The following is a 24,366-nucleotide window of genomic DNA, read 5'->3' as shown; positions in this document are numbered from 1 at the left end:
AATCGCCGCCGTCGGGTCAGGCCGCTGACCTTGGAGGGAGGGCGGCGTCGCTAACGGTGATGTTTCCCCCGTTTGAAAAGAGACGCCGACGCTATTGATCATGAACAACCCCAGCACACTCACAAATACTATATATAAAACAGGAGGAAGACCATTTTCGGCGTCTTTCTTCAATTTCGCCATGGAACAAGGGGCCATGGGAATTGATGCGTATCTGTGCGCATACGCAAAATTAAAGTTCAAGGGTATTGTGCAGGTCAAGGACTTGCCAGCCTACGCCGCACTATCTGGACCAATTGAAATGCGGGGGCGGCGGAGGCGGGGACGGCTTCCAAACGAATTTGGGACTTTTTAAAAAGGAAAAACCGAAAGCAGTGAAAGCGCGGTTTTGCATGTTTTTTCTTTGGTTTTGCCAATTTATTATCATTAATCAAAGTAAAACTAAACTTCGTAATTGTTAATGAAGAAGAGCGCGACGAAAATACCGCAAATAAAAAGTAACGAGCCTTCGATTATAGTTCTCATGATTATTCATATTTTCCCGTATTTCCCAGTGGGTGATAAAATCAAATCGCCTCGATTTCGAAGATGTGGCGCCCTCTATCCATGACAATGATGACACATAGTTGACCGACATCTGGTGACGCAACTATTCAAACCACCACAGGCTGCTAGATTTCTTTAAATTTTGAAAAGGAACCAATTACGCGGAATAAAGTCGGCCTAGTACGTTATTACAGCCTGCAAGATTTTGTTGCGTGTAGAAATCTTATTAAAATGTAAAAAGCAGCTCAAAGAGAACCATTGTTTGTTGTAATTTGACCATTAACCGCTTTTAAAATAGTCTTACTATAGAAAGACTAACCCGGCGCATCCACCAATTATATACTTTGACAGTTTGGACAAAAGGAGCAACTTTTGCCCGGCGCATCCACCATTTCGAAATTCTAAATTTAAATTTGGCGCCGCTGTGTCGGTAATCCATGACGTGTGCCTCTGCGAAATACTGGAAAATTCCGCTAGATGTCGGCACCGACGCAATTAGTTTTATGGCTATTCTCATAGGTACAACCACGTTAATTAAGATAAATAATGACTTCCAGTGCCCCACGTCCACTTAGCCATCAAATTTGTCGCTAATTGCCCAAAATAAATAACTCCGCCATATTTCCACACCTCTGACGTCACACGGTGACTTCCACCAATCAGAATCGTTCTCGAATGGTCCGAGTTTATTCTAGATTGTTTTGCATGACGTGTATTATTCTATTTGGGCTGCGATCGTTGTACACATTCGGTATTCGTTAAGCATACGTGGTAAAGTGAGCAAACGAAGAATCTGAAAGTCAAGAGACAGTGCAATCGCATATTGAATTGATCTAATCGTCTTGTGTCTAAATTGAAAACGTTGAAAGTGCAAACATTATGGCGCCGTCAGTGCAAACGTTTCTAAATTCCTTCAGTAACGCCTTGTAAGTATGCTTAGATAAGGTGATAAGATCGTTTTTAAACCCCGAGTTGTCCTCCAGGGAGCCTCCCGTGCGCCAACACTTGAAAAATGTCTACGCGTGCCTCGCCATGTCCACAATGGCCGCCGCCGTGGGGGCCTCAATCCATCTTTTCACAAATATCATCCAAGCCGGATTCCTGTCGGGGCTCGGAGCTTTGATCTTCTTCGGTTTGTTGATGGCCACTCCCGATGACAATGGAAAAGGACTGAAAATGCGCATTGGCTACCTCCTTGGCTTCACCACTCTGACAGGTGTTGGAATGGGCCCCCTTTTGGAGCACGTCATCGCTGTGAATCCTAGCATCATCGTGACGGCTTTGGTGGGCACCGCTGTCGTTTTCGTGTCTTTCTCTATCTGCGCTTTGTTGGCTGAGAGGGGAAAATGGCTCTATTTGGGGGGCACTTTGATGTCGCTCTTGTCTACTCTCATGATCCTGTCTCTCGCCAACTTGTTCTTTGGGTCTTCGCTCTTGTTCCAAATTCAGCTCTATTTGGGACTCTTTGCTATGTGTGGATTTGTCTTGTATGACACACAGTTGATCATTGAGAAGAGGAGGTTGGGAAGCAAGGACTTTGTGACACATTCTTTGGATTTGTTTGTGGATTTCATTGGAATTTTCCGCAGAGTACTTATCATCCTCACCCAGAAGGTAATAAAAGACAGGTCTGTTCCTTTCCTTGATTCCTTTCTTACCCCCAACCCTTTTTTTACCCCAATTCTAACAAAATCTCTTTGATTACAGGAGCAGGAGTCGCAGAAGAAGCGAAGAAATTGAAGAGTGATGGTTTTTTGTTAAATTAGGGAGTGATATGGTGTTGTGTAATATATTTTTCCAATTGTCACATGTTATTTTCTTTGATTATATATAATGTAAATTTAAGTTAATGAAATAAATAATTTTGTATAAAAGCGTTTGTCACTACGATACAAGAAAAAATTGAAAGCGGTGGCGGAACATGCATGTCATTACGATAAATATTTAAGTAGATCCACGTAAGTCACTCGCGTCCAAGGTTGGGAGAAATCAATGTCAATTTTCTGTGCAGTAACGATTTTTCAAATAACTGGAAAGTTGATAAGGAAACAATGGGCATGGCAACAAAAATTGTTTTAAAATTGGCGCTGTTATCAACAAAAACAAAAGAAGAATAAGACGTCACGTGACCACTGTTACCGTGGAAAAATAATTTAGGTAGGCCGTGACATTCTTCCATATTTTGGTAGCACTGAAAAAACAATTGAAAATGTCATTTCATTGTACTGGCGTTAAAACACTCAAATTAATTTAAATTTTAGTCAATAATTGACATTCAGTGTTACCAACTCTCATTGAAAGTCATGGCTGCCTTATTTTTACAAGCTCACTTGGTACTACTGACGAAATTGTTTTCATTCACTTATTAAATTAAATCACATTGGCTTTTCTAAACGACACGCGGCGATGGATTCCGATACCTACTAAGTTGTGGCGCTAAATCGAACTTAACCTACAAAAACCGGCAAAACCGCGGTGAAGAACTCAAATTTGGGTTTGAGACACAATAAAAAGTATTTAGAAAACTATTTAGTTGGCTTTTCTAAACGACGCGGCGATGGATTCCGATTCTAATAAGTTGTGGCGCTAAAACGAACTTAACCTACAAAAACCGGCAAAACCGCGGTTAGGAACTCAAATTTGGGTTTGAGACACAATAAAAAGTATTTAGAAAACTATTTAGTATGCACTTACCACATAGATTAGAAGATTTAATTTTGTATTCCTTGTTTGCGGTCATACTCCATTAAACAGATAAAATTGCACTTTTCACTTCACAATATCACATCACAACGCACAACCTTTTGGTAACTTCACGATCACACAATCTCACATTTTCGCTTATTTTCTCACATTTTTTAAAACTCACGCTCCAAAACTCACGCAGACGCTAACGATCGGACAATATGGCGGTAACTGGGAACTACATGTCGCGTCCTTCCGACTGGCGCTTGCGCAGTGGTGGGGTATTGACAAGCGCGGGATATTTAAAAAATGACAGAAATTTTCGATTAAAGAGAAGTTGCATTAATGAAAATCAAATTTGCATAATTGTGTGCTTATTCTGCATCGTAATCTCTTATATCGAATTTTCGAATAATCTCTGACGCTGCTATTGTTATTCAATGGTTCGTTTATGAGTTAATTTTATCAGTGTTGTTTAACGTGCCTGAATTACTAACGCGAAAATTTTCCGATAAAATAATTTAACGATGATAAAACTTGCAAATGAGCTTTAATGTTGGTTTTCCACTTGTATTTGGCCCAAGAGTCCATAAACATGTTAGAAACTCATTTTGTGGCTGTGCCAAACTGACCTGGCGAATAAAACTTAATGTTTATCAATAAAACGTAAAAATACCATCTCCTGAGCTGGCCGAACAAAGAAGTTTGGAATTTGATACTTGAGCTCAATCCTTGATGGTTTGGTCTTGGATTATTATGGCGGCTAACACGTAGAAGGCCTTCCGGACTCCTTCATCAAAGCGACCTTTATAAAAAATTGCGTATCAAGGGTAATCACAAACTGCCTTGAAAATATACCATTTATTATATAAATATATAATTGTTTTATGAACGTAACACTAAATTTCAACCCATCCTTAGAGAATGTCGGGAATGTCAAAATGCAACAACTTAGGCACCACAATTTCTTTTAAATAACATTAAATTTGCTCCTATCATAATTCATTGGCTAACTCCACACATCTGCGGAATAACGTTTCTGCGTTTCCATTTTCTTCAAATACGCAGAAGCTTGTTGTTCGGTCATTTGCCCTTTTTCTTGGATGATCTTCATGACGACGTTACGGACATCCGGTGCCATGGATTTGGCGTCACTGTTAAAAAACAACCATAAGTTCTGAAAACCTCCAGCTGAAGAAGTACATACCCGCAAATGTAGAAGTGTCCGTTGTTTTCTCCAATAACTCTCCACACTTCTTCCGCTTGTTGCTCAAGCAAGTGTTGGACGTACACTTTCTTCCCTTGGTCCCTCGAGAACGCCAAGTGTAGCGTTAACAGTCCACTCTTCTCGTACTCCACGAGTTCTTCTTCGTAGATGTAATCTTCGGATTGTTTGCGGCAGCCAAAGTAGAGGATTGTCTCACCAACGGCTTTACCTTCGTCTTTGCTGTAGCTGCGTTCTTGGATGAAGCCACGGAACGGAGCGAGACCAGTGCCAGGTCCAACCATGATAATTGGAGTTTGTGTTTTGGTGGGGAGTCTGAACTGGGATTTTCTGATGAAGATGGGAGCAGTTGGGGCTTCTTCACCTTCTTTAGGTAGTTTAGCGGCCAACCATGTCGTAGCGACACCTTTGTTATGGCGACCTGTTGGAGTCATGTACTCGACGACAACAGCAGTGATGTGTACAGTATTTGGATAAAGCTTGGGCGAAGAAGAGATGGAGTAGTATCGAGGCTGAAGACGTGGCAACAATTCGCAGAGATGATCAAGTGGAGGTTTACAAGACGGGATGTCTTCAAGAACATGCACGATGTTGCGGTTATCGGAGTTGATCCATTGTTGGTACAGAGCCTTTCCTTCAGGAGTCGTACTGGCCATCAACTTCAACTTTTCTTTGTCGGAGGGATCAGTACAATACTCCGACAACTCCTTCAAGACGTGAGTTCTAGGATTCATTGTAATGTCGAGGTAGTGAGTCAAAGCAGTTCTATAAGTCGTCGGACACGGGAAAGGATGCTTCTTACTCGACTCCTCGTCAGTGTTAATCAACGTGAAGATGGTCTCCAAGTCCGTATTGGTAAACTTCCCAATTTTCTCGACTAGATCTTTGTCATTAATAGGATATACAGCCAGATGATCACCCGAATCGTAGCGCATCTTGGAGCCTTCGATGTCGAATTCGATGTGCATACAAGACCGATCTTTCGCTTTGTGCAATTCGCGGTTGACGCGGATTTTCGAAAGGAACGGGTTCTTGGCGTCGAAAGGTGGCCTCTGGTTCTTGAGGGAGTGCAAACGGGCCATTTCACCCGTGTAGAGTTTCTCGGGAACTTCGTCTTTGAACTCTTGGAGGCGGTATTGGCGCATGGTGACGTCTTCACCGGTGGACTCGATGCCGAAGTGCTCGCACACGACGGGCCAGAACTTGTCCTTCCACGTGATGAAGTCATCTTCAATGCTGAAGAACAAGCGAGTTAAAATCAAGAAGGCAAAAGCGGCTGAAGAGTGCAAAATTTCTTTGTCCCTAAGCTTCAAAATCTCAAATTCTCGGAGGATCAAAAGTCATAACAGAGGGTATTAGGAATTTTATCTTATCGTCTTATCATTTACACGAATTTCTAATCGTAATTTGACGCCTCCAAAACTACAGTGCGGCCAAATTAATTTGGAGATCATTTCGTCAAATTAAGTCAAATCAATTTCGTCAAAAATGACAGTAATATCGTTATTTGTAAAGGATACTTTACTCGACACACATTTACATGTTTAAAATGCCATTACAACGAAACTTTGATCAGCTGTCAATTACTGGGACTAAATGTCGCCCGCTCAAAATTTCGCTAGCTAAAAACTGCCCGCTTAAAATGAAAAAAACGTAATAAACTTGAAATTTCTCGACCCTGGCAAATGTGTGTCAAGAAATTTAAGTTTTCCGAACTGTTAATTATTATTATTATCAGAATTATGATTACGCCGGGCAGTTCCAAGAATAAATTGTGCATTACGTAGTTTTCGCAATAAATGCAAAAAGCGACTACCTTGAACTCTGTCCAGAACTTACTTGGCATCGTCGTCTCCCAGCCCCATGTCGAACACCCTCGTGGCCCCCAACTCCTCCAATCTTTTATCCACATAAATAGCAACTTCGTTATAATGCTCGTACGTCTTGTTCCCCAATCCGAAAACCTGCAATTAACAATGAAGCGACGCCACGTGTCACTCAAGGCCACTTACGGCATAATTTAAGCCCGCCAAGTCGGCGTCTCCGTTTTGTAGCCACTCGTAGAACTCCATGGCGTTGTCTGTGGGGTCCCCTTCTCCATAGGTGGCCAAACAGAAAACGGCCAACGAGTTGGGGATGGATTTTAGATTGACAAGTTCCTCCATGTCGCATTCTTCAGGGTCTGCAACCATTCCTTTGAGGCGGTAGCGGACACCTTCTTTTGCTAATCGTCCAGCGAACTCTTCAGCGGTTCCTGTTTGACTTCCATAGAACACCACCAAGCTCCTGCCAGAGGCTTTTAGTTTCTTGATGAAAGAGTTGTCGGAGCTGGTTTGGAGGCTCATCGACGTGGGTCTAAGAACAAACTCTTGGTAAAATTGAAGACTCAACAAGAAGAGTACTTACTGGATGGAGTACGACCGCGTCGGAGTCACCTCCTTCTTTTTCTGCTTGTTGAGGTACCACCATGCTACTCCTCCAACCAAAAGAGTCAAAAGAATGATATCCACCGTGCTGAAGAGCGCCTCTGAAGCTTCAGGAATCTGTTGGGTGCCAAGACTTGCCTCTGCTTCGTCCATTTTTGTGATCTACACCAAAAACAACTGATTTTTAAACTGATAACTGGTCAGTCGAGTCACATTTTAGAATCTTAGATAACGCCGAACTTTGAACCACTAGAACGATAACGGTAGTAAGTTTTGCAGGGTCATTGTAAGTGACGTTAAAAATGAAAAATGGAAGTCACGTCTGATAACACTATTGTAGTTAAATTATGCAAATGTGGACGCGGCTGGGTCAGCTGCAGGGCAATTATCGCAAAAAGGTAATTAATGAGTCGCGACAAGGTAAAACTGCGTATTGTATTCCGGGGAACCACTAAAATTTGAATAACTCACCGACATCACCACGCCGAAATATTTAAACAATCGCGACATTTTCGAGTTATAAATAAGTTACTTTATAAAAACTAATACTGGTCCGTCTTTGAGCACTTTCAACACAATTGTGGACGTCGTCGGTGGCTTCCGCAGGTTTAAGTAGCTCCCTCAATTACGCATGTCGTAACATCAAAGAAAATAATGTTATAATAATGACATGCAAAACTTATTTCCGATAACACGTTGTAATCATTGGCTGTTTTAATTGCGTTTATCTAAACATTTGTCTCGAGGTAGTTTAAGAAATTAACATATCATATTAGTCAACACGTGCGTTGTTGATAGGGCAACATATTATTAAAAGCAACATTTGTCATTAAAGTTGCTGATAACGATGATGCTTCAGATCCGTAATCTACAATTAAACTATACAAATATTTTTGCGAAATAACGAGACGTGACGTGCATCCTCGAATAAGTAGCTATTGTTTTAGTGTTTTTACTTTTTTTTTGAATATGTTACATGGTCAGTTTTTGCTGGAAAACTTCTATTTATAAGTTCTGAGATGATTTTCAAAGACACTTCGTATCATCATGACATGTATTTGGTATCTGATCGTGACTAGACAGAATGTATTTCGTTCGCATTTGTGTGCAAAAATCGTTCCACAAAACAATAACAGTTATTAGCATCCAGGTTTTAACACGCTGGGGTTTCCTTTGGTTATTAATTTATTATCGTGGAAATTACCTATTTTCGGCTGGAAACTTTGGATGGTATTTCCGCTGAATCGTCTCTCACAACTTTTTAATTAACTTTGTCTTATAACATGTAATAATTAAGTATTATGCCCACTATAAATAAAACCATTATGTTGGTAATTTTTATTATGTTGGCAGCACTTTTATGAGTGTATCAGTGGATTTCAAAACAAGAATATTTGAGATAACAGACAGCACAAAGAATTTTAATTGACTTTATTATACAGGATGTAACAATAATCTTCCAATTCAGATAAAATTATTTTAAACATGTAAATTGGCCTCTTATCAAAAAACATTACCTAATATCCATTCCCAAACATAAAAGTTACTAAGGTTGCCAAAAACAAAATATCCTAAATATGACAGTTGGCCAGAGTGGTAATTAAATAGACAGTTGACGTTTCTGTCAAAAGTTTAGTTTCAAAGTTTCAAATTCGACTAGCATTTTACTTTGTGCACGAAAAAAAAGAAGAGAATTCGACTTATTCAAATCGCCAGTACACCCTGATTTGCCAAAATCCAAGGTAATTTAATTTTCATGTTTTGTGAATGTATTTATGTCAATATTTGACATTTCGTTTGTTTGACAGATACAATTTTGACAGTTTTGATTAGTTTTGGAGAATCACAGTTGTTTCACGTATAGTTTTTATCAAAAATATTAATATAATCAGACGAAAAGATTTTACGACATGTAATCCTTTTAGTACTTGATCAATAATATAATTAATAATTATTGTCAATAAACATTAGGTAATTAAAACTTTCTGCACTGATTGATTTTAATAGTATCATATTATCTATAGAAATGAGTGTATTTAATCGATTTGCGCGACAGTTTTTTGGTGGTACGTTGTTAAAAATTAATACCCACATTCAGGTATCAAGTTTTCTAAGCTTTAATAAAGCGACAAATCCAAAATTTTCAAACGATAATGCACACTTTATCAGCTTTTGCGAACTTTCTTGGACTATCAAAAGTTACCTTGACGTCAAAAGCGTTAACAAAACAACTAAAAAATTTATGTGATATAAAGTAATTATAAAAATACGGCCGTATGACGAGTGTGACGTTTGTTTTAATTCCCTAAATTAATTTGACGGTTGACAACGTGCTAATCAATCAGAGACACGCAAATTAATTATCATAGCTTACTCGATGGTTTAATTTAATTTGAACTGGATTTTTTATTAATTGTTTTTTTTTTTGTACCGTGTGATCCACAAAAAAATAGCAAGAGAGGCAGACCTAAGATCAAGACACCTATGAATTTTGCTCGGTATGTCGTGTTATTTAATCACACTAATGAAAGTCAAGTGACAGTTCAAAGAAAAATAGCAACGAATGTTTAAACATTTTCGCATTTTATGACACGTAATTTTTTTTGTTTTAGGACTGTCACGTCAATAACACAATGCATAGGCATCTTGATGGCAAATTATCTTGATCACTCGTTAGAAGTCGGGTTTTTAAGATAACCGCAATTCTTTAAGAACAATAAAATTATGAAAAAATGACAGGAAATATGTTGTATAGTATATCCGGTGAGAGATTGGGAGATTTCGACAGTTGACATATAGGTTGGCAGCAAATTATGCTACAAAATACACTAAAAACTATACTAATGGGTTGGCAGAGTTGACAGTAACCACAGTTATTTTGTTATTTTAAATTTCGCGCGTAGATTTAGTGACTTTTCTGTCATTCAAACTCTCACTGTACGAACTATAACAAACCCAATATTTGAAAATAAATTAAAAACCAATCAAATGACAAATGTCAAAGTCCTGTCAAATTATTTTACGACACGTTAGGTATTTTCAAGGCCTACTGTGAAACATTTTTGTGGATCACACGTTATCAGTTATCACTTCAAAAAATTGCAAAATTGATATTGAAATGCCGGAAATTGTTGAAGCACGGAAAGCTGTGACACAATTGCGAACAAATTATTTAGGACATTGTGAAAATTGGAATGTAGACTATGCATTGCTGTCAATTTTGTCAAAAGCGACAGGAATAATGAGATACTTAAAGGGTGCTTTACACTTATGACAATCAAAAGGCAACAATTTGGCTGCGACTGTAAAAAGCATAATTTTGAATCTTGGGAGCCAAATTAAAATTGACATTTCTATTAATTACCTGCTAATACCCCTAATGAAGTAACTGCTTTTTTTATATTGCAGTTGGATGTTCAATGAATTAAAATAAACCAGTTTTCAAGGTAAAAATCGCCTGAAATATAGGTGATCCTTCTGTTCTATCTAGTTACCTTGATCAGTCAAATAGTTGATGCTTTCATGTCAAGTTAAGACACATGGTCGCAAAGTGCCAGCCAACTAGACAAAGAATCCAATTGAACTACTCTGCAAACGGGGAAATCCCAAGAAGTGGTTGGAATGTGATCAAAGTGAAACCGAATGGCAGATCATAAATAATCTGTCATCGTTCATGATCAAGAAAGAAAGTGAAATGCGATTAAAAACTAGTTCACTGTCATCAGATGACGATGAAACTTTTTCACTTTCTGCACAAATAACTAAAACTGAAAGTGTGTTATCATTCTTTAAACATGACTTTGATCATGATTCATGACCCAAACACATTTTGTCTGTAAAAATAAAAATACACTTTTCTTACCACTAAATTTAGCACTAGGAACGTTCGAGTTATAGCCACATGTCTGAGAATATTAAATTTTGTACCTGACACCATCAAAATTCAAACTTTTACTGAGGTCATCCCAGCGGCTGGTCATAAAATACGCAAAAAACAGGTTTCGCGCTTCACTTAGAAATTCTCAGATCCGTAATACAATAAAAATCAAAGTACCTATTAACACATAGAAAAATAAACGGATTTATAATTAAACTCCAAGGATGCGAATGCAGACGAAAATTATATCGTTATCTGGGGGGGACCAGTGATTTGCTCTAACCTTGACCACCATGTAATAAAAAATGTACGTAGGTACAATTGCGATACAAAAAATCCGTACGTGGTGTACGTGACTAGGGAAACGATGCGTATAATATAAATTGTAAATCGCCAATAAATGAATTCAGAGTGTTGACGTCGAAGTTGGAATACGTTGAATAAATTGTAAAAAAAACTCATTAAACTATCAATAGTGGGTCAAGTAATTAAACTGTGTTCTTACGTAACGAGTGGAAATATAGACTGCAATTGTCTGCGGATTAAAATTGCCGGATAACTTGATCTACTGCTGACATGACTTGTGACGTTGCATTACTTACTTAAGTTTGGGGAAAATGATGAGTAACAGGAGATTAAAACTGGGCTCACAATACTACACTCGTTAAAATAATTTATTCAAAAACGACGAACTGAAACTGATTTATGGAGAAACAGTCACACGACGTGAATGGCGAACTTATTCTACACAGCAGTAATCATTATGAATTATGAAGAACAAATACAAGGCTGTTTTGTTGATTACATAGGCTAGTTCGAGGTTATAGGCGTTTCCGGTTGTCATTAACACGAGGGCGTTTTTTGGGTTGCATACCCTCCATCACTTCGCACATTTCAAATCACATTTCGTAGTCACCCCGTCTTTCTTCCTTCGATTCTTGTGGAAAGCTGCAACCACGCCACTTCACCCCTTTCATGCCATTTTTATACAACTTACAAATGAGCTCGTTGCCGATATCGACCACATTCTTGCACTTTTCCTCGGATAAATACAGCGCCAGGTCTTCGTCGAAGCTCAGAGCGGCCGCTCGAAAGAACAAACTGTCGATATTTTCCCCAGTTTTGGAGGAAACGCTCCAGAATTCAGCCTCTAGTTTTTGGGCGGTGGTCACTGCTATGGCCTCCACAGTTTTGTACGCTTCTTCGGACTAAAAACCGACTTTAAGGTGGTGTAGTCATTGTGGTAACATTACAAGTAAGTCCTTTTTGGAACCAACTAGAAAAACGAAAGGGCGCTGGTCGTCTTCACCCACTTCTAAAGCGTCGCGTAACCAGTTTTTACAATTGGCCAATGTCCGGATGGTTGACAGGTCAAAAACCAGCATTATAACTACAAGAAAACGTTACGAAAAGTTGGAAAGGTGTTAATCCTTTAACTGTTGTAAACGTATACAGGTGTCCCAGAACTAGTATTCGAAAAAGGATAAAAATTAACAACCAATCCCGACAGCTTATTCTAGAGGTGGAGTAAAAGGCCATCCCAATTTCCTAGGCAACGAGAGTCTGACCAATGGACGATAGTATGTGGCCAAAGTTACGGATTTTCAAATTCTGTTCGGCTTCCGGATTGGCTACCGTTTTTTGTCTTAACTCAAGGTTACTAAAATTAACAGGTTTGCTACAAAGTTTTGAGCCAATAGGAGCAGGCCTCTTGAACTGGCGCGATACGTCTTCGGAAAGCTCTTTTAAATTCCAATTGAATTTTTTCTTTGCTATTATTATTTAAAACAGCAATATTCAACACTCTGATGCTTCCACAAGAACTTTGTTAGACAATATTGGCGATCAACAATGTTTTTACACCCCAAAACAATTGACAGAACTTTCTTGTGACGTCATTTATGGTCACACGTCCCTAGCAACCAAAAGAGAGTGGAGTTTCAGCCTTAGTAACGAACAAATGCTTAATTTAGGAACCTTGGTGTTAACTCGATTATTTTTTGAGCTAAAAAATTTTTGTTTCGAAATTTTGGTTCAGAATTGTTGCCTTCATAAGCCTTTTTTCTCTGAGTTACGAGTTCTGGGACACCTATATGTACGATTCGCCATTTTCCTCAGAAAATGTAAATGATAAAAATTTCATTCCATCTCTAGAATAAGCTTCCCGGATTGGTTGTTAATTTTTTAGGACACTCTGTATGTGTTTATAACAGTTAAAGGGTTAACGCACCGTGGGCTTTCCTGTAGTAACATTGCGCTATACATTTGAAGCGTTCTTGTCCGGCGGTGTCCCAACTGAAAACCACTTGTGAAAACCACTAGGAAATCGTGTAACTTACATTTGTAAATGGTAGGGGATTCCCAGAATTTTCACGCGCTCGGATTGGAAATCCACCCCAATGGTACTCCGGTAGTTGCTATCAAAAACCTCATGGCAAAACCTAGAAAGTGTGACAACCATCATGACTACCACCAGAGCGTGTTACCTGTTAAAAAGGGAGGTTTTTCCGACGCACAAATCGCCCAAAATGATCACTTTACAGACTTTCAAATTAATAAACTCTGAGATGTTCGTTGTTGCGTCAAGGCACTCAAAATTCGTCTTATTATAAGGCGTGAAACTGGGAGCCCTCGGAAACGTGCTCACTTCTTTGTTTTCAAACATTTTTGTGCAACTTCCGCTGTTTGTATCGAAAAACGCGCTCATTCGTAACACGGTTTGAATCTCGCGCGCTGATGTGTCATTTTGACGTCTCCTCGTAACCTAACTTTTTTTTTAACTGTTTTGGATAATGGAATGAATTTGGCCGTGTAAAACGAAAAAATGGTTTTGGAATGCTCGGAATGTAATCGAGTCTTTTCTTTTAAGGGGAATTTGACCCGACACCTGCGAATGGTGCATAATTTCGCCGTGCAAAGAATTGATATCCTGCCAGGGGATTTGGACAAATATCACTATAAATGCTTGGAAGGGTGCAATATTTCCTTTAAATACAACAGGGAATTGAGGAAACATCTCAAAGTCAAGCACGAAATTAATTTAGTGGAGCTCAATTTGGAGTTTCCGAATTCAGAAGGTAAGGAAGGTGATCAGGGGGCTGTTGGTGATTTCTCGTATTTCAGAGTTCAATAAGTGGTTGCACAATGAAGAGACCAATAATTACGTGCAGTACGTGCATTTGACGGCAACGAAACGGAAGACCACAGGAACGGAAACTTATTATTTGGAATGCAGCAGGACAGGTAAGGCGGCCAAGAAACAGGAGACTCCAACAGCCAACTTTTCTCTTTTCTAGGGAAGCGCAGCTACGTGGACGACACGGTCCGCAAGCGCCGCGCCCGCAAGTCCCTCACGAAGCTAAACCGCGGCTGCACCAGCCAAATCATCGTCAACAAGTCCCACGACGGCATCTACAGCGTCAACTATTACAAATCTCACTACGGCCACGAACTGAGCCTCGAACATCTCAAACTCTCCAAACAAGACCGAGGTTCCGTCGCGTCGAAACTTCTCTTAGGACTCCCAATCTCCACAGTCCTCAATTCCGTTCGAAACTCCAGTAACGTGAAGCGAATTAACTTCTTAGGACGCAAAGATATCGTCAACATCCGGAAGTCGTTCAACATCGACGGGAAAGGCGGTACGGATTCCATCAACGTGAATTTGTTTCTTGAGGAGTGTAAATGCCAGGAGTACAATCCTGTGCTGTTTTGTAACATTCAAGATTTCGCTCAGAACGAAGATATTTGTTTGATGTTGATGAGTGAGTACCAAGGGGAAATGTTGAGAGCTGTTGGTGAGAACATCGTCGCGCTCAACACCGTCTCGTTGAAGAACTGCGACTTTGAGTTGATAACACTCTTCGTCATAGGAAAAAGTTGGGAGAGTTTCCCAGCAGCTTGCATGTTCACGAATAAAATCAACTTCGCCACGTACGAGCTCTTCTTCACGAAGATCCGAGAGCGCATTGGTAACGTCTCAACCTCAATCTTCTTCAGCAACTGCAACGCGATGTACCACGAAGCGTGGCAGCACGTCATGGGGGCCGCCGCTCACGACTTCTACACTCCCAGTCAAGTGGAAACTGACTGGAAACTCAATCTCAATCTCATCGTTTGCTCGGAAACGGAAGTAACGCGAATCAAACGGAAATGGGTGTACGACACCATGAAGAGTCTTCGCGGGATCAAAGACGAGACTGAGTTCACTGAGAACTTCGAAGCCATCGAAAAAGTCCTCCAAACTGATGAGGATTTCGGGGAGTTTGTTCAGTACTTCTCGAGCTCCTACGGGAATCCCAGGAAGTGGGTCGATTGTTTTAAAGTCGGGCTCGATTTGCCGCTCAAACAACTGAAGATATTGAGTGATGTGCTCAGGCAGTACCTCAATGAAGAGTTTGAAGTTCGTTTCGATAAGATCTTTCATTCTTTGATCAGGTTTTTGCGGGACGAAACCGTCAATTCTATGTTGAATACGACGCGGAATCGCAGCTTCTTTACAGAGGCAAACGATGCGCGGCATCGGTTGTTGAGCGAGAAGAACTTGTATGGGGCGCATCTCGGCGACAACATGTGGACCGTCACTGAGGAAAATCTTACCTACGTGGTGCAGAAGTTCCTCGACAAGAAGTGTTGTAATTTAGTCTGCACGTCTTGTCAAATCTGTTTGCATTGTTTTAGTTGTAGTTGTGTTGATTTCTTCGTTGGTAACGCAATTTGTGTTCATATCCATTACGTTTGGGTTACGCATGTACAATCAATTGTTGAGCACGAGGAAGAGGAGCCTCAATGCGACGAAGAAATCATCATTGAGGTTGATGAGACTCAGGATCAGGACGATGGAGATGTTGAAGTGTTGCGCGAGGTGATTGTTGAGCGGACTTCGATGTTATGTCGGAAAGTTGCGCTGATTGAAGATAAAGAGGTGTTGAAAGTCATATTGGATACTGTCGACCAGTTGTTCGGGTTGAAAGAGGGCAGAGAGGTTGAAGAGGCGGACAGTAGCGACCTCACGTTTTAATTAGAGACAATTCGCATTGGACTCAACGTCACTTTCATTAAAATGTTACTAATTTAAGTCTAGAGAAATCAGATCGAAAATGACCTTTAAAAAAACAAATTATTAAAGTTTTGAAACTTGGCAGAAAAAATTACCAAAGGCATCAGGAGTTAAATAAAAAAAGTTCTGTCACTTAACGTGGGAGCTTCATTCCTTAAAATTGGGGAAATTCTTTCTGCAAAGTTTCAAAACTTTAATAATTTGTTAGGATTGAAAACCTAATTTCCCTGAACTATGTACGAAATACCACCCTTTGCAATTTTCGCAGTGCATCATTTAAATTTTGCCCCCGCTTCCTTCCAAACAACAACAATGTTGCTATTTCGCAGTCGCTGATTTGCATCGGCCCAGTTATTGTGATGGTTTCCTTCACTTCTATGTAAATGCCGCATAAATGCGTACGATTAAAATGCCAAATCAAATATTAAAATGGTGATGTTTGAAAAATACAGTCGCGTGCCGCTTTTCCTCCTCCTGATTTTCTTCGAGCGCGCCGCCGCCGCAGCCCTTGGAAAATGCCCCCGGATCAAATACATGTCCAACTTCAACATGACTCGGGTTCGTAGCCATATTTTTCGACGCAGAATGATTCAGCTGAAATTCTTTAGTTCGCAGGTCGCTGGTACGAAATCGAGCGGTCCTTCTACCTCGTGCAGATCGTCTCAAGTTGCGTCAGCGTGGATTTGAAAGAAAACGCGAAAGGACAGTTGGAGGTGGACGTCATGACGAAGAGTAGATGGTGAGGATGCGAGTATCTGAAGAGAGTTTAATGAGAGTTGTAGGTCTGGAACGACGCTCACGGTGAGCGAAGGCGTCGCGGCGCCGCTCAAACGCGATCCTAGCGTCTTGATGTATAAAGTTGGGACGAAGCTACCGAGGTTCTTTGGACGGTACTTGCCGGGGGCGGGGGTTTACCAAGTCGTGGATACGGATTATGAAAATTACGCGGTTTTGTGGTCGTGCACGAATTATGGTCTTGCCCACACTGATTTGCTTTGGGTTTGGGGGCGGCAGAGAGAGATCAGCGAGGAGCGGCGGGTGGTCATTTACGAGATGTTGGATGAGAAGGATTTGGATTCTGAGAGGCTAATTTTGCCGAAAAATTACGATTGCGGGTATTGAGAGGCTCTTTTGGGTTGTAGTTTTTAATTTACATAAATCTCCATCAAAAGCACATTATAAAACATCAAGCACTTGAACACATGATGGTAGTTTTTTTCCCTACGCATCATTCTGACCGCTCCAATTGATACAAAGGGGGTTGATTGTTACGTTTACCTCATCAGTGGTGATGTCTTTGAGTTGCAGGATCTCTGCTTCTCGTTCTTGTAAATTATTGCTATAACTAGCGTGGTTTTTCAGCCAGGCTTGGTCTTTGCCTATGTCGTTTGACACTACTAGAAACAGTTCCTTGTCTCTACAGTCCAGCTCTTCCTTCAAGTAGTTCAAAAGATCCGACTCCTACAAGAAAAAAATGACTTTTGGACTTTAGTTAAGACCACATTACCCTTCCAATGATTTGGGGTGCATCTAACTTAGAATCTAGATTATAAAAAAGCCCATTTAGTTGCCTAATTGTGATCCAGTGTCGACGACGCAACGGCAGTGTGATAAAACTTATCTTATACTCGCTAGGGACATTCAGAATGTACCCACAAATGTTGCCAAAGTTGAGACAACTGGGGTCCCTACAAGCAAAAAAATTATTTTCCTGTTTTCACCCCCAACACAACTTACTTGCGCTTATCAAACCAAATGGTTTCGCACCCCCGCGACTGCAAAGCCTTCATGATAACATTAATATCATAATTACCAAGGCCTAAAACTGACTTATGGGGGTTGATCCAATTGTCAGGTGACAACGAATGGCAGATTACGTCCAATTCCGCTTTCGTGAACGCATCTTTGGACTGAAATAAATTGTTCAAAGCGTGTAAAGCACATAGTTCTCTGACTTGTTTCTCGTGGTAAATATCATTCATGATTGTTTTGAGGTTAGGTCTTACAAGGTTTGAAGGAACGACATGTTCATAGGGGCGATTATTTTTAGATATGTTTATTCCATTTCACTGGGAATGAGAGTGCAGAGGGAGGCTTTTAATCTGAATTGTATTTACGAAACATTTTAAAATCGTGACGGATGACGTAGCTGTCACTGTCAACCTCGCCAATGGAGGAGAACTAAAGTCCCCAGAAAATCAGCAGCGGACTTGAAATTTCGGGTTTTGGGACAAACAGTGTCGTTTGTGCTGTTCACGGGCGACAAATTACGCCAGCAGAACCGTCTTGTTGGTGTTTTTAGCTAGGTTTTAAGAAAATAAGTTGGATTGAAATAAGAGAAAACGCAAATTCCTCTAGATTCGGAAACGTCAATTCAAAACCACCACTCCTTTTTGGTACGAAATTTCACTGTACGAATACAAATCATCTTTATTGACTCCTTTTTAGACAGAACATTAAATAAATTCGCTTGAGTACCCTTTGCTTGTGGCAGGATACCAACAAAACAGCGTCAATTGGAACCCAGAGAGAACGCACCCCAAGAAGTTGGGAATCTGCAACAAATCATCAGTGTCTGAAGGCCCCAATTCAGGAACAACCTGTATAAACTTGTCTCCCAGGATGATTCCATAGAATAGCCACTGAAGGGAGACGACACAACTGGCGAAAATTATAGGAAAAGGTAAACTTTCAGTACTTTTCATTTTAACGACATGTAGGAGCGACGCGAGGGGCGCCGCAAAAAACAGAATAGTCACAATGCAGCAAACAACCCCCAACCATTGCTTGGCTTCACCAGAATTCTCCTGATTGTGAAGATAGAGCAACGTAAAAAAAAGTGCGAGGGAGCAGCCTACAATTTGGCGTATCACTGCAGACTAAAAAAAAATTATAAGTGACAAGTTAAAGTCACCAAGGGGGCACCTTTTTGATACTGTAGATAAGAAACGTAACGACGTAGGCGAAAAACAAGCTCGCCCCGATCGTATTAACTAAAATAATTGAGCGGTCGTCAATGTAGAAGCCATAACACAGCCATAAACTGGTTGAAAGACACCCGCTCACGAAGGGGAACGGGGAAATGTCTCCTGTGGTTTTATTCCGAGAGATTTTCAAGCAAATCAAGCTAAAATGGAATTTTAAGGAAGGAAAACACAGACGTGATCGCTTACGTTCCACTTAAAAACTGCAGAATCGTGGAAATGGATGCTGTGGTGGCAATTATGTTTTTCAGCTCGTCTAGGGTCATGTTCACATTTTTGACTACGGATTTACATCGTACGTGGGAACTCCTGATAACGGAGAATTGTGCATTTTAAAAGCGGTGCGGAGATAAGCAAAAGCGTGACAAATGTTTTTTGACAGGTGGTGGGAGGTTTCGAAAAGTCACTAAAATTCTCAGTGGCAGCAATGCGGTATTACACATCCCACTAGACTTATGTATGTTGTTTGAAAACCGCGCGAACTTCACGATTTAAAATTAAAAAAAACGGGTAAGTATCAATAAATAACCGATTTAATGTAAACCTGTACATCATTAACGTTACTTATAATATTTGACAATGTCCATTGCTCGAGAGTATTATTTTTTGCAGGCGTGAAACCAATTAAGATCCGACGCCCACAAAAACCAGTCATCTGATAAAACGATTATATTAACTTAATCTAACTGCCTTTAACAATATTATCACAAAGTGGAAGAATTATCTTAAAATAATATGTAGATCAATCACATAATACTAAAAACTCCCCAAAACGGAATGTCATTGCCATCAGAAACAACAGAGTTTCTGCCACCACTTCCTCCGTCTCTGCTTCTGCAATGCGAGAGTGATCGCCAGATCAAAAGCTTCCTTTAAATGTAGGCACTCCTTGGCCGATGTCTCAACATAGGGCGCATTCAGTCGTTGTGCTAAATCTCTGGCTTCGGACGGAGTAACTGGACGTTGATAGCGTTGTCTTAGATTATAGAGGACATCAAAATTTGCTTGAAGATCGCATTGAGTACCGACGACGACGACGGCGGCACCAAGACGTGTTAGTTCGTCGGCCCATCGAGTACACGCAGAGTAAAAAGACGTGGGCTTCACCACCGAAAAGCAGAGGATGAAGACGTCGGCGCCGGGGTAGCACAAGTTGCGGAGAGGGATGAAATCGTCCTAAAAGTAAAGCGAGGAAATTTTCAATGTCATGTCTGTTTGACAACAAATAGTAGTCAGACTGACGTTGTCTTATTGTACTGTCAGATTTGTTATAATTCAGGATTAGTTCCGCTTAAAATAGGCAATTTCAGCAGTCGGGCGGTTGCATTCAAGTATTGCAAAAGCGTGATATTATGATCTTGTTATCTTCGGTTTTTTATAGATGTTTATCGGATTTCTGATATAATTTTTCCATGAACGCATGATAAGCAGCATTAGCGTCAATCTTATTGATTTTGAATCATCTTATTGAAACAAAAAATGTTGTAATGACCCCTCCGCCCAATTAAATCAATCAGTTTTTGCCGAATAGAAAACCTGTCAACAATGAACATCGAGCGTTCTTGTAGTAGTCACACAAAGAATCGGTCTATTTTCGTCTACCTGCGTGACTAACGCAACTCCCGGCTGAATCACAGCTCGGAACTTTCTTTTATCCCAAATTTATGACAACACTGTACAGCCTTCGGGTTGAAGAGTGAGGATAATATGCCTGTGTATAAAAAAAACGTTTACCTCGCCAGCTGTATCGCAGAGCTCCAGCCTGATTGGCTTCCCGTCCACCTGTACTTCCACTGAAACAAACAAAAGAAACCGTCAGTTGAATGTCCCAAGAAGGGCCGAGTTTTATTTGATAAGAAAAACCGATAAAACCAATACGATTTTTAATTCCATAATTACAGATATTGTTTTCCGAACACAATAAAAGTGTCATTTCCTAGGATGCAGCGTTCGATTCCGTGGTCATTTTATCTGATACTTTATTGCTCAGTGTCGAAAAACGCCGCTCCGATTCAAGGATAACTTCATTTTGATACGTGAACGCTGAGTAAATCTAATTAATGCCGTTTTTTGTGATTTTACATTGCTCGAGAATATAAGAAGGGGACGAAGGATGCATCCTTGAGGGTCGCCGATTTCGTGCGGCCGCAAGATGGCTTTATTGTCAAAACAGGTTTCAACCGGTAATGTGTCGCTCGTTTCCGATATGAAATTGTTTTGGGGACAAAACTATGACGATAATTGCTCAATTTGAGCAAAATGTGCGATATCTAATTAGGGACGTCATGCTGTTGGAAAAAAAGGGACTGAAAAGTTTTTATTACTCATTTTTCGGGGAACTACAAATGATAAATTGACTTGTAATAACAGGTATAGAAAATGTAGTTCAAAATTCACTAGAAAATAATTGTGTCAATGTTTAATTTATACGAATGTTGGTAGGTATAACTCTGGTTATCTATGGTGCGATATTTCGACCGTGGACAATGACGTCATTGCATTTATTGAAGTTAGTAAATAACTGAAATTGTACCTACATAATTGCATTGTTTTTTCGATAATTTCGTAATATAGATAGACCAATTAAGAGAGTTATTACTAAGGTAGGCGAAAACACAAAAATCCTAAACGTGACAGTTGGCGAAAGTGATAAAAAAAATAATTAAATGGGCAGCTGACGTTTCTAATGTCAAAAGTTCAATTTCAAAGTTTCAAATTCGACTAGAGATCTACGACATTAACAATCTACGTCAAAACACAGCCCCAAAGAGTACACTCTGATTTATTAAAAATTTAAGGTAATATAATTGCTTGGCTTTAATTAGATCAATAAAAGTTGCGGAATGTTTCATTGTAATTTTGATAACAAAATAATTTACTCGGTATGAAATTTTCGATAGAACTCACATATTCTCGGGAACTAAAAATGATAAATACTCGTGAGATCTATTAAATTCCAATTCAAGGAAAACCATGCATTTTGAACGTATGTCGTTTCTTGCTAGAAAACCGTCAGTGCAGTAGGCAATGGCGCACGTAAGTATGTCTACTATAGATTCATACACACTTTATTGGCAAGCCTTTCGATGCTTCCAAGTTTTTATGCAGAATTTTTAGTAATTTTCATGGATGTGTATGAACATCTTCACTCTTTGCATTTATTTTGATTTTTCATCTTCAAAGTAATGTAAGGTTAGCTATACCCACATTTATAATGAGCCTGACTTTTTATAGCCACTCTTGATGCTAGAAACATTTATAAGCACCGTGCATATTAATTTAGCAAAAACATAATTTTTCGTACTGCTTTTTCTATAATTATCTTGTTTTCACTAAAAATATTTTAATAATGTTGTCAAAGCTGGGTTGACAACTATGACAGTACACGTTCGTATGAATTTAGCAAAGACACCTTGGCCTGCTACAACCGTATTAATTTTTGATCGAAGTTTTTTTGTTTCCATATGTCAAAACTGCTGTTGTAATATTAGTTACGCCATGGAATTTTCTCTCAAAGCTAACTGGGAATGGAAGTCACTCCTAAGTCATCCAGTAGGCAGAAAATTAGTAAATTAGTTATTCTGTTTGGACAAGGATTTGACATGTAAATTAATGTTTAACCTCATATTTTAAAGACACACTTTGATAGGTAAACGTAATTTACATCGTTTTCAGATTAAGAACGTGTTTTCAAGGTTTTCAGTGTGCTCTGGAAAACAAAAGACTTGAATTGAGTGTCATAATTTGCTACTTACCTCAGATAGTGATTAATTTTTCAATGTCAAAATCTGGGGTGAAGTATAAATTTTTTTTCTTACATTGGTAGAGTTCACGTTCTCCATAATTTTGTATTCTTTTATAGAAACCCTGTATATACCTAAATGGTTTAAGGATTGGCGAAATCATACCCAAATAATGTGTTTCATCATAATTTGGTTACAAATTTTCAAAACCATGCAACTTCTAAATAAAAAATGCGTTTATTCGGAAATTAATGAAGCATTTTTATCAGTGGATGGTTTTTGGTCCAAAAAAATACTTGTTGAAGATCAATAAACATAATAATGTTCATTTGAAATTCTGATAACAATACAACTCTCAACGATTCATCACCTTATCAGGAAATAAAAGCTGATTAGTATTTTTTGAGAGCAATGTCGTTACTTTTTAATAATGATGTAATAATAATGATCCAAAAAAATCGGAGTCCTTTGGAGTTTGAAATCTGTTGGTAGCCCTGCTTATTTCAGACAGTTTGACAAAACATTACCTGATATGAGTGATGTCTATAACAGTGCCAAAAGAAACAATAATGTACCCTTGGCTTAGTTTTTGGCGTGATGCGTGTTGAATGTAAAATGCTCCAAATTTAGTTTTTTGTTTAATTATCATTTGGCAAAGTACTTATCAATTCTTATCAATGACAAAAAGCTTTTGTTAGTATTTACAAATGATTTTTGAGAATTGGAAATGTCGTCAATTAAACTGTTTCGTTCCACAATAAAAATAATCAACTATGATGCATCCTGCACCGCACCTTCCACCTGTTGTTTTGATGCCCGATTAGAGCCGTCTTCGGCGTGGCAACCCAGCACATTAATTTAGGTAAGAGATGGTGCATCTTGCCTCCGGGAGACCGAGTTTCTCGACTTTCTTTCTCTTCTACGTCTTACCACACAATTAAATTTTATTAAAATCAACAACGTCTTTATCACTCCTATTTAGTACACAAGTCAGAAGGTTAAACACCCCGACCTTATCTCATTTCTTGCAATAATTACGCCCATAAAAAACAAATTTAAATTGACTTGGGCCAATATTGGGTGTTTGCGGAAAAGTGAGTCAGAATTGGAATTGGGGCTTAATTATTGGCGGTGAGTCAATGTTTTGTTATCGTGTCTTCGGGAAGCAAAGTCCGCCACGGTCTCGTGAAAACTTGCTTGCCCATGACATCCGCAAAAGGTAAACCGTTCGTTTATGGTAAAATAGATCGATCTCGGAAAGGAAGGTCAGATCATAGCCTTCCTCAGCGACCTTTCTTCAGGTAGAAACGACAAAAAAGGCGATTTCGTAATCACTTACCGTTGTAATTATCGTACGCTGTCGGGACGTACTTGCTGGGAAAGCTGTCGTTACTGTACTTCACCGCCAAAGCAGTTTTCCCGACTTCCTTATCACCCACAATCACACATTTTATTTTGTTTTTACATTTCGTTTTCACTTTTGATTTCGCGTTTGAAAATATCACAGGTGGTTCATGAGTGAGTAAAGGCTGCTTGGTGTAATGTAAAGTAACGTTACATTGAGGTGTCATCTTTGAAAGAAAGGAACATAGCAGTTTGGGTCAGATTGATTCCGGACTCATTGGGGGCGAAAATTCGGAAAATTTTGGGTTTCTGCGATGTTTCGAGCCGACACTTTTAACACAACAGACACAAACGAACACTGCTCATGACTAACTATCACTAACGTCAGCCTGGGGCAACAAACAAGTGGATTGGTTGCCGAGACCGATTTTGGATTGTGATTGGCTGATCGGGGCAGTTATGCCAATAGGAGGAAGC

At 39.6% G+C, this 24,366-nt stretch overlaps 8 protein-coding genes across 9 annotated transcripts; 3 read left to right on the top strand and 5 right to left on the bottom strand.

Annotated features, from left to right (window-relative positions):
- Window positions 1-1,176: 1,176 nt before the first annotated feature.
- On the top strand, window positions 1,177-2,420 carry BI-1 (Bax Inhibitor-1). Its single transcript, XM_088045081.1, has 3 exons — window positions 1,177-1,472; window positions 1,530-2,160; window positions 2,254-2,420. Exons 1-3 carry the CDS (start codon window positions 1,426-1,428, stop codon window positions 2,284-2,286), a joined length of 711 nt encoding a protein of 236 aa, XP_087901207.1. The 5' UTR covers window positions 1,177-1,425; the 3' UTR covers window positions 2,287-2,420.
- A 1,657-nt stretch (window positions 2,421-4,077) lies between these two features.
- Cpr (Cytochrome P450 reductase) lies at window positions 4,078-11,504 on the bottom strand. Of its 2 annotated transcripts, none has more exons than XM_088045860.1 (6): window positions 11,362-11,504; window positions 6,863-7,044; window positions 6,469-6,811; window positions 6,296-6,420; window positions 4,439-5,692; window positions 4,078-4,385 (listed from the first exon to the last, which is right to left on the bottom strand). In XM_088045860.1, exons 2-6 carry the CDS (start codon window positions 7,033-7,035, stop codon window positions 4,241-4,243), a joined length of 2,040 nt encoding a protein of 679 aa, XP_087901986.1. In that variant the 5' UTR covers window positions 7,036-7,044; window positions 11,362-11,504; the 3' UTR covers window positions 4,078-4,240. The 2 variants fall into 2 exon arrangements, with proteins under 2 accessions (XP_087901986.1, XP_087901985.1); XM_088045859.1 differs by lacking the exon at window positions 11,362-11,504 and adding an exon at window positions 7,354-7,485.
- On the bottom strand, window positions 11,415-13,525 carry RabX5 (RAS oncogene family member RabX5). The gene is made up of 6 exons (XM_088045861.1): window positions 13,246-13,525; window positions 13,099-13,200; window positions 12,990-13,054; window positions 12,013-12,149; window positions 11,757-11,967; window positions 11,415-11,707 (listed from the first exon to the last, which is right to left on the bottom strand). The coding sequence occupies exons 1-6, from the start codon at window positions 13,464-13,466 to the stop codon at window positions 11,640-11,642; spliced, it is 804 nt and encodes a 267-aa protein (XP_087901987.1). The 5' UTR covers window positions 13,467-13,525; the 3' UTR covers window positions 11,415-11,639.
- A 58-nt stretch (window positions 13,526-13,583) lies between these two features.
- LOC148169061 (uncharacterized) lies at window positions 13,584-16,081 on the top strand. The gene is made up of 3 exons (XM_088045858.1): window positions 13,584-13,836; window positions 13,883-14,002; window positions 14,056-16,081. Exons 1-3 carry the CDS (start codon window positions 13,584-13,586, stop codon window positions 15,777-15,779), a joined length of 2,097 nt encoding a protein of 698 aa, XP_087901984.1. The 3' UTR covers window positions 15,780-16,081.
- Window positions 16,082-16,170: 89 nt separating this feature from the next.
- Window positions 16,171-17,017, top strand: LOC148169060 (apolipoprotein D-like). The gene is made up of 3 exons (XM_088045866.1): window positions 16,171-16,376; window positions 16,427-16,557; window positions 16,601-17,017. Exons 1-3 carry the CDS (start codon window positions 16,248-16,250, stop codon window positions 16,938-16,940), a joined length of 600 nt encoding a protein of 199 aa, XP_087901992.1. The 5' UTR covers window positions 16,171-16,247; the 3' UTR covers window positions 16,941-17,017.
- On the bottom strand, window positions 16,948-18,026 carry LOC148169059 (josephin-2-like). The gene is made up of 3 exons (XM_088045864.1): window positions 17,556-18,026; window positions 17,326-17,506; window positions 16,948-17,279 (listed from the first exon to the last, which is right to left on the bottom strand). Exons 1-3 carry the CDS (start codon window positions 17,798-17,800, stop codon window positions 17,040-17,042), a joined length of 666 nt encoding a protein of 221 aa, XP_087901990.1. The 5' UTR covers window positions 17,801-18,026; the 3' UTR covers window positions 16,948-17,039.
- A 204-nt stretch (window positions 18,027-18,230) lies between these two features.
- On the bottom strand, window positions 18,231-19,225 carry slv (sugar transporter SWEET1). Its single transcript, XM_088045865.1, has 4 exons — window positions 18,992-19,225; window positions 18,744-18,945; window positions 18,419-18,697; window positions 18,231-18,373 (listed from the first exon to the last, which is right to left on the bottom strand). The coding sequence occupies exons 1-4, from the start codon at window positions 19,066-19,068 to the stop codon at window positions 18,275-18,277; spliced, it is 657 nt and encodes a 218-aa protein (XP_087901991.1). The 5' UTR covers window positions 19,069-19,225; the 3' UTR covers window positions 18,231-18,274.
- An 88-nt stretch (window positions 19,226-19,313) lies between these two features.
- Window positions 19,314-24,322, bottom strand: LOC148169057 (cell division control protein 42 homolog). Its single transcript, XM_088045863.1, has 3 exons — window positions 23,885-24,322; window positions 20,537-20,595; window positions 19,314-19,978 (listed from the first exon to the last, which is right to left on the bottom strand). Exons 1-3 carry the CDS (start codon window positions 24,114-24,116, stop codon window positions 19,592-19,594), a joined length of 678 nt encoding a protein of 225 aa, XP_087901989.1. The 5' UTR covers window positions 24,117-24,322; the 3' UTR covers window positions 19,314-19,591.
- Between the last annotated feature and the right edge of the window lie 44 nt (window positions 24,323-24,366).

Source organism: Gnatocerus cornutus, chromosome 9, assembly GCF_029298725.1.
Source record: "Gnatocerus cornutus isolate USDA-ARS CGAHR chromosome 9, icGnaCorn1.1, whole genome shotgun sequence".
Lineage (NCBI taxonomy): Eukaryota > Metazoa > Arthropoda > Insecta > Coleoptera > Tenebrionidae > Gnatocerus > Gnatocerus cornutus.
This window is presented reverse-complemented; position numbering and strand designations above follow the sequence as displayed.

Excerpts from the sequence above, each read along its gene's own strand:
- BI-1 (XM_088045081.1), top strand. The coding sequence starts at position 1,426 with ATGGCGCCGTCAGTGCAAACGTTTCTAAATTCCTTCAGTAACGCCTT. Across the intron at positions 1,473-1,529 it reads AATTCCTTCAGTAACGCCTT|GGAGCCTCCCGTGCGCCAAC; the intron begins GTAAGTATGCTT and ends GTTGTCCTCCAG. Across the intron at positions 2,161-2,253 it reads TTATCATCCTCACCCAGAAG|GAGCAGGAGTCGCAGAAGAA; the intron begins GTAATAAAAGAC and ends CTTTGATTACAG.
- Cpr (XM_088045859.1), bottom strand. The coding sequence starts at position 7,392 with ATGTCGCGATTGTTTAAATATTTCGGCGTGGTGATGTCG. Across the intron at positions 7,045-7,353 it reads ATTTCGGCGTGGTGATGTCG|ATCACAAAAATGGACGAAGC; the intron begins GTGAGTTATTCA and ends TTTTTGGTGTAG. Across the intron at positions 4,386-4,438 it reads GGACACTTCTACATTTGCGG|TGACGCCAAATCCATGGCAC; the intron begins GTATGTACTTCT and ends GTTTTTTAACAG.
- RabX5 (XM_088045861.1), bottom strand. The coding sequence starts at position 13,466 with ATGAGCGCGTTTTTCGATACAAACAGCGGAAGTTGCACAAAAATGTTT. Across the intron at positions 11,968-12,012 it reads GTTCCAAAAAGGACTTACTT|TCCGAAGAAGCGTACAAAAC; the intron begins GTAATGTTACCA and ends GTCGGTTTTTAG. Across the intron at positions 11,708-11,756 it reads TATCGGCAACGAGCTCATTT|CTTTCCACAAGAATCGAAGG; the intron begins GTAAGTTGTATA and ends GCGTGGTTGCAG.
- LOC148169061 (XM_088045858.1), top strand. The coding sequence starts at position 13,584 with ATGGTTTTGGAATGCTCGGAATGTAATCGAGTCTTTTCTTTTAAGGGG. Across the intron at positions 13,837-13,882 it reads GGAGTTTCCGAATTCAGAAG|AGTTCAATAAGTGGTTGCAC; the intron begins GTAAGGAAGGTG and ends CTCGTATTTCAG. Across the intron at positions 14,003-14,055 it reads TTTGGAATGCAGCAGGACAG|GGAAGCGCAGCTACGTGGAC; the intron begins GTAAGGCGGCCA and ends TCTCTTTTCTAG.
- LOC148169060 (XM_088045866.1), top strand. The coding sequence starts at position 16,248 with ATGGTGATGTTTGAAAAATACAGTCGCGTGCCGCTTTTCCTCCTCCTG. Across the intron at positions 16,377-16,426 it reads CCAACTTCAACATGACTCGG|TTCGCAGGTCGCTGGTACGA; the intron begins GTTCGTAGCCAT and ends GAAATTCTTTAG. Across the intron at positions 16,558-16,600 it reads GTCATGACGAAGAGTAGATG|GTCTGGAACGACGCTCACGG; the intron begins GTGAGGATGCGA and ends TGAGAGTTGTAG.
- LOC148169059 (XM_088045864.1), bottom strand. The coding sequence starts at position 17,800 with ATGAATGATATTTACCACGAGAAACAAGTCAGAGAACTATGTGCTTTA. Across the intron at positions 17,507-17,555 it reads ATTTGGTTTGATAAGCGCAA|GGACCCCAGTTGTCTCAACT; the intron begins GTAAGTTGTGTT and ends TTTTGCTTGTAG. Across the intron at positions 17,280-17,325 it reads CACCCCAAATCATTGGAAGG|GAGTCGGATCTTTTGAACTA; the intron begins GTAATGTGGTCT and ends TTTTTCTTGTAG.
- slv (XM_088045865.1), bottom strand. The coding sequence starts at position 19,068 with ATGACCCTAGACGAGCTGAAAAACATAATTGCCACCACAGCATCCATT. Across the intron at positions 18,698-18,743 it reads TTATCTACAGTATCAAAAAG|TCTGCAGTGATACGCCAAAT; the intron begins GTGCCCCCTTGG and ends ATTTTTTTTTAG. Across the intron at positions 18,374-18,418 it reads TGGGAGACAAGTTTATACAG|ATTCCCAACTTCTTGGGGTG; the intron begins GTTGTTCCTGAA and ends GATTTGTTGCAG.
- LOC148169057 (XM_088045863.1), bottom strand. The coding sequence starts at position 24,116 with ATGACACCTCAATGTAACGTTACTTTACATTACACCAAGCAGCCTTTA. Across the intron at positions 20,596-23,884 it reads AGCGTACGATAATTACAACG|TGGAAGTACAGGTGGACGGG; the intron begins GTAAGTGATTAC and ends TGTTTGTTTCAG. Across the intron at positions 19,979-20,536 it reads TCTGCGATACAGCTGGCGAG|GACGATTTCATCCCTCTCCG; the intron begins GTAAACGTTTTT and ends CTTTACTTTTAG.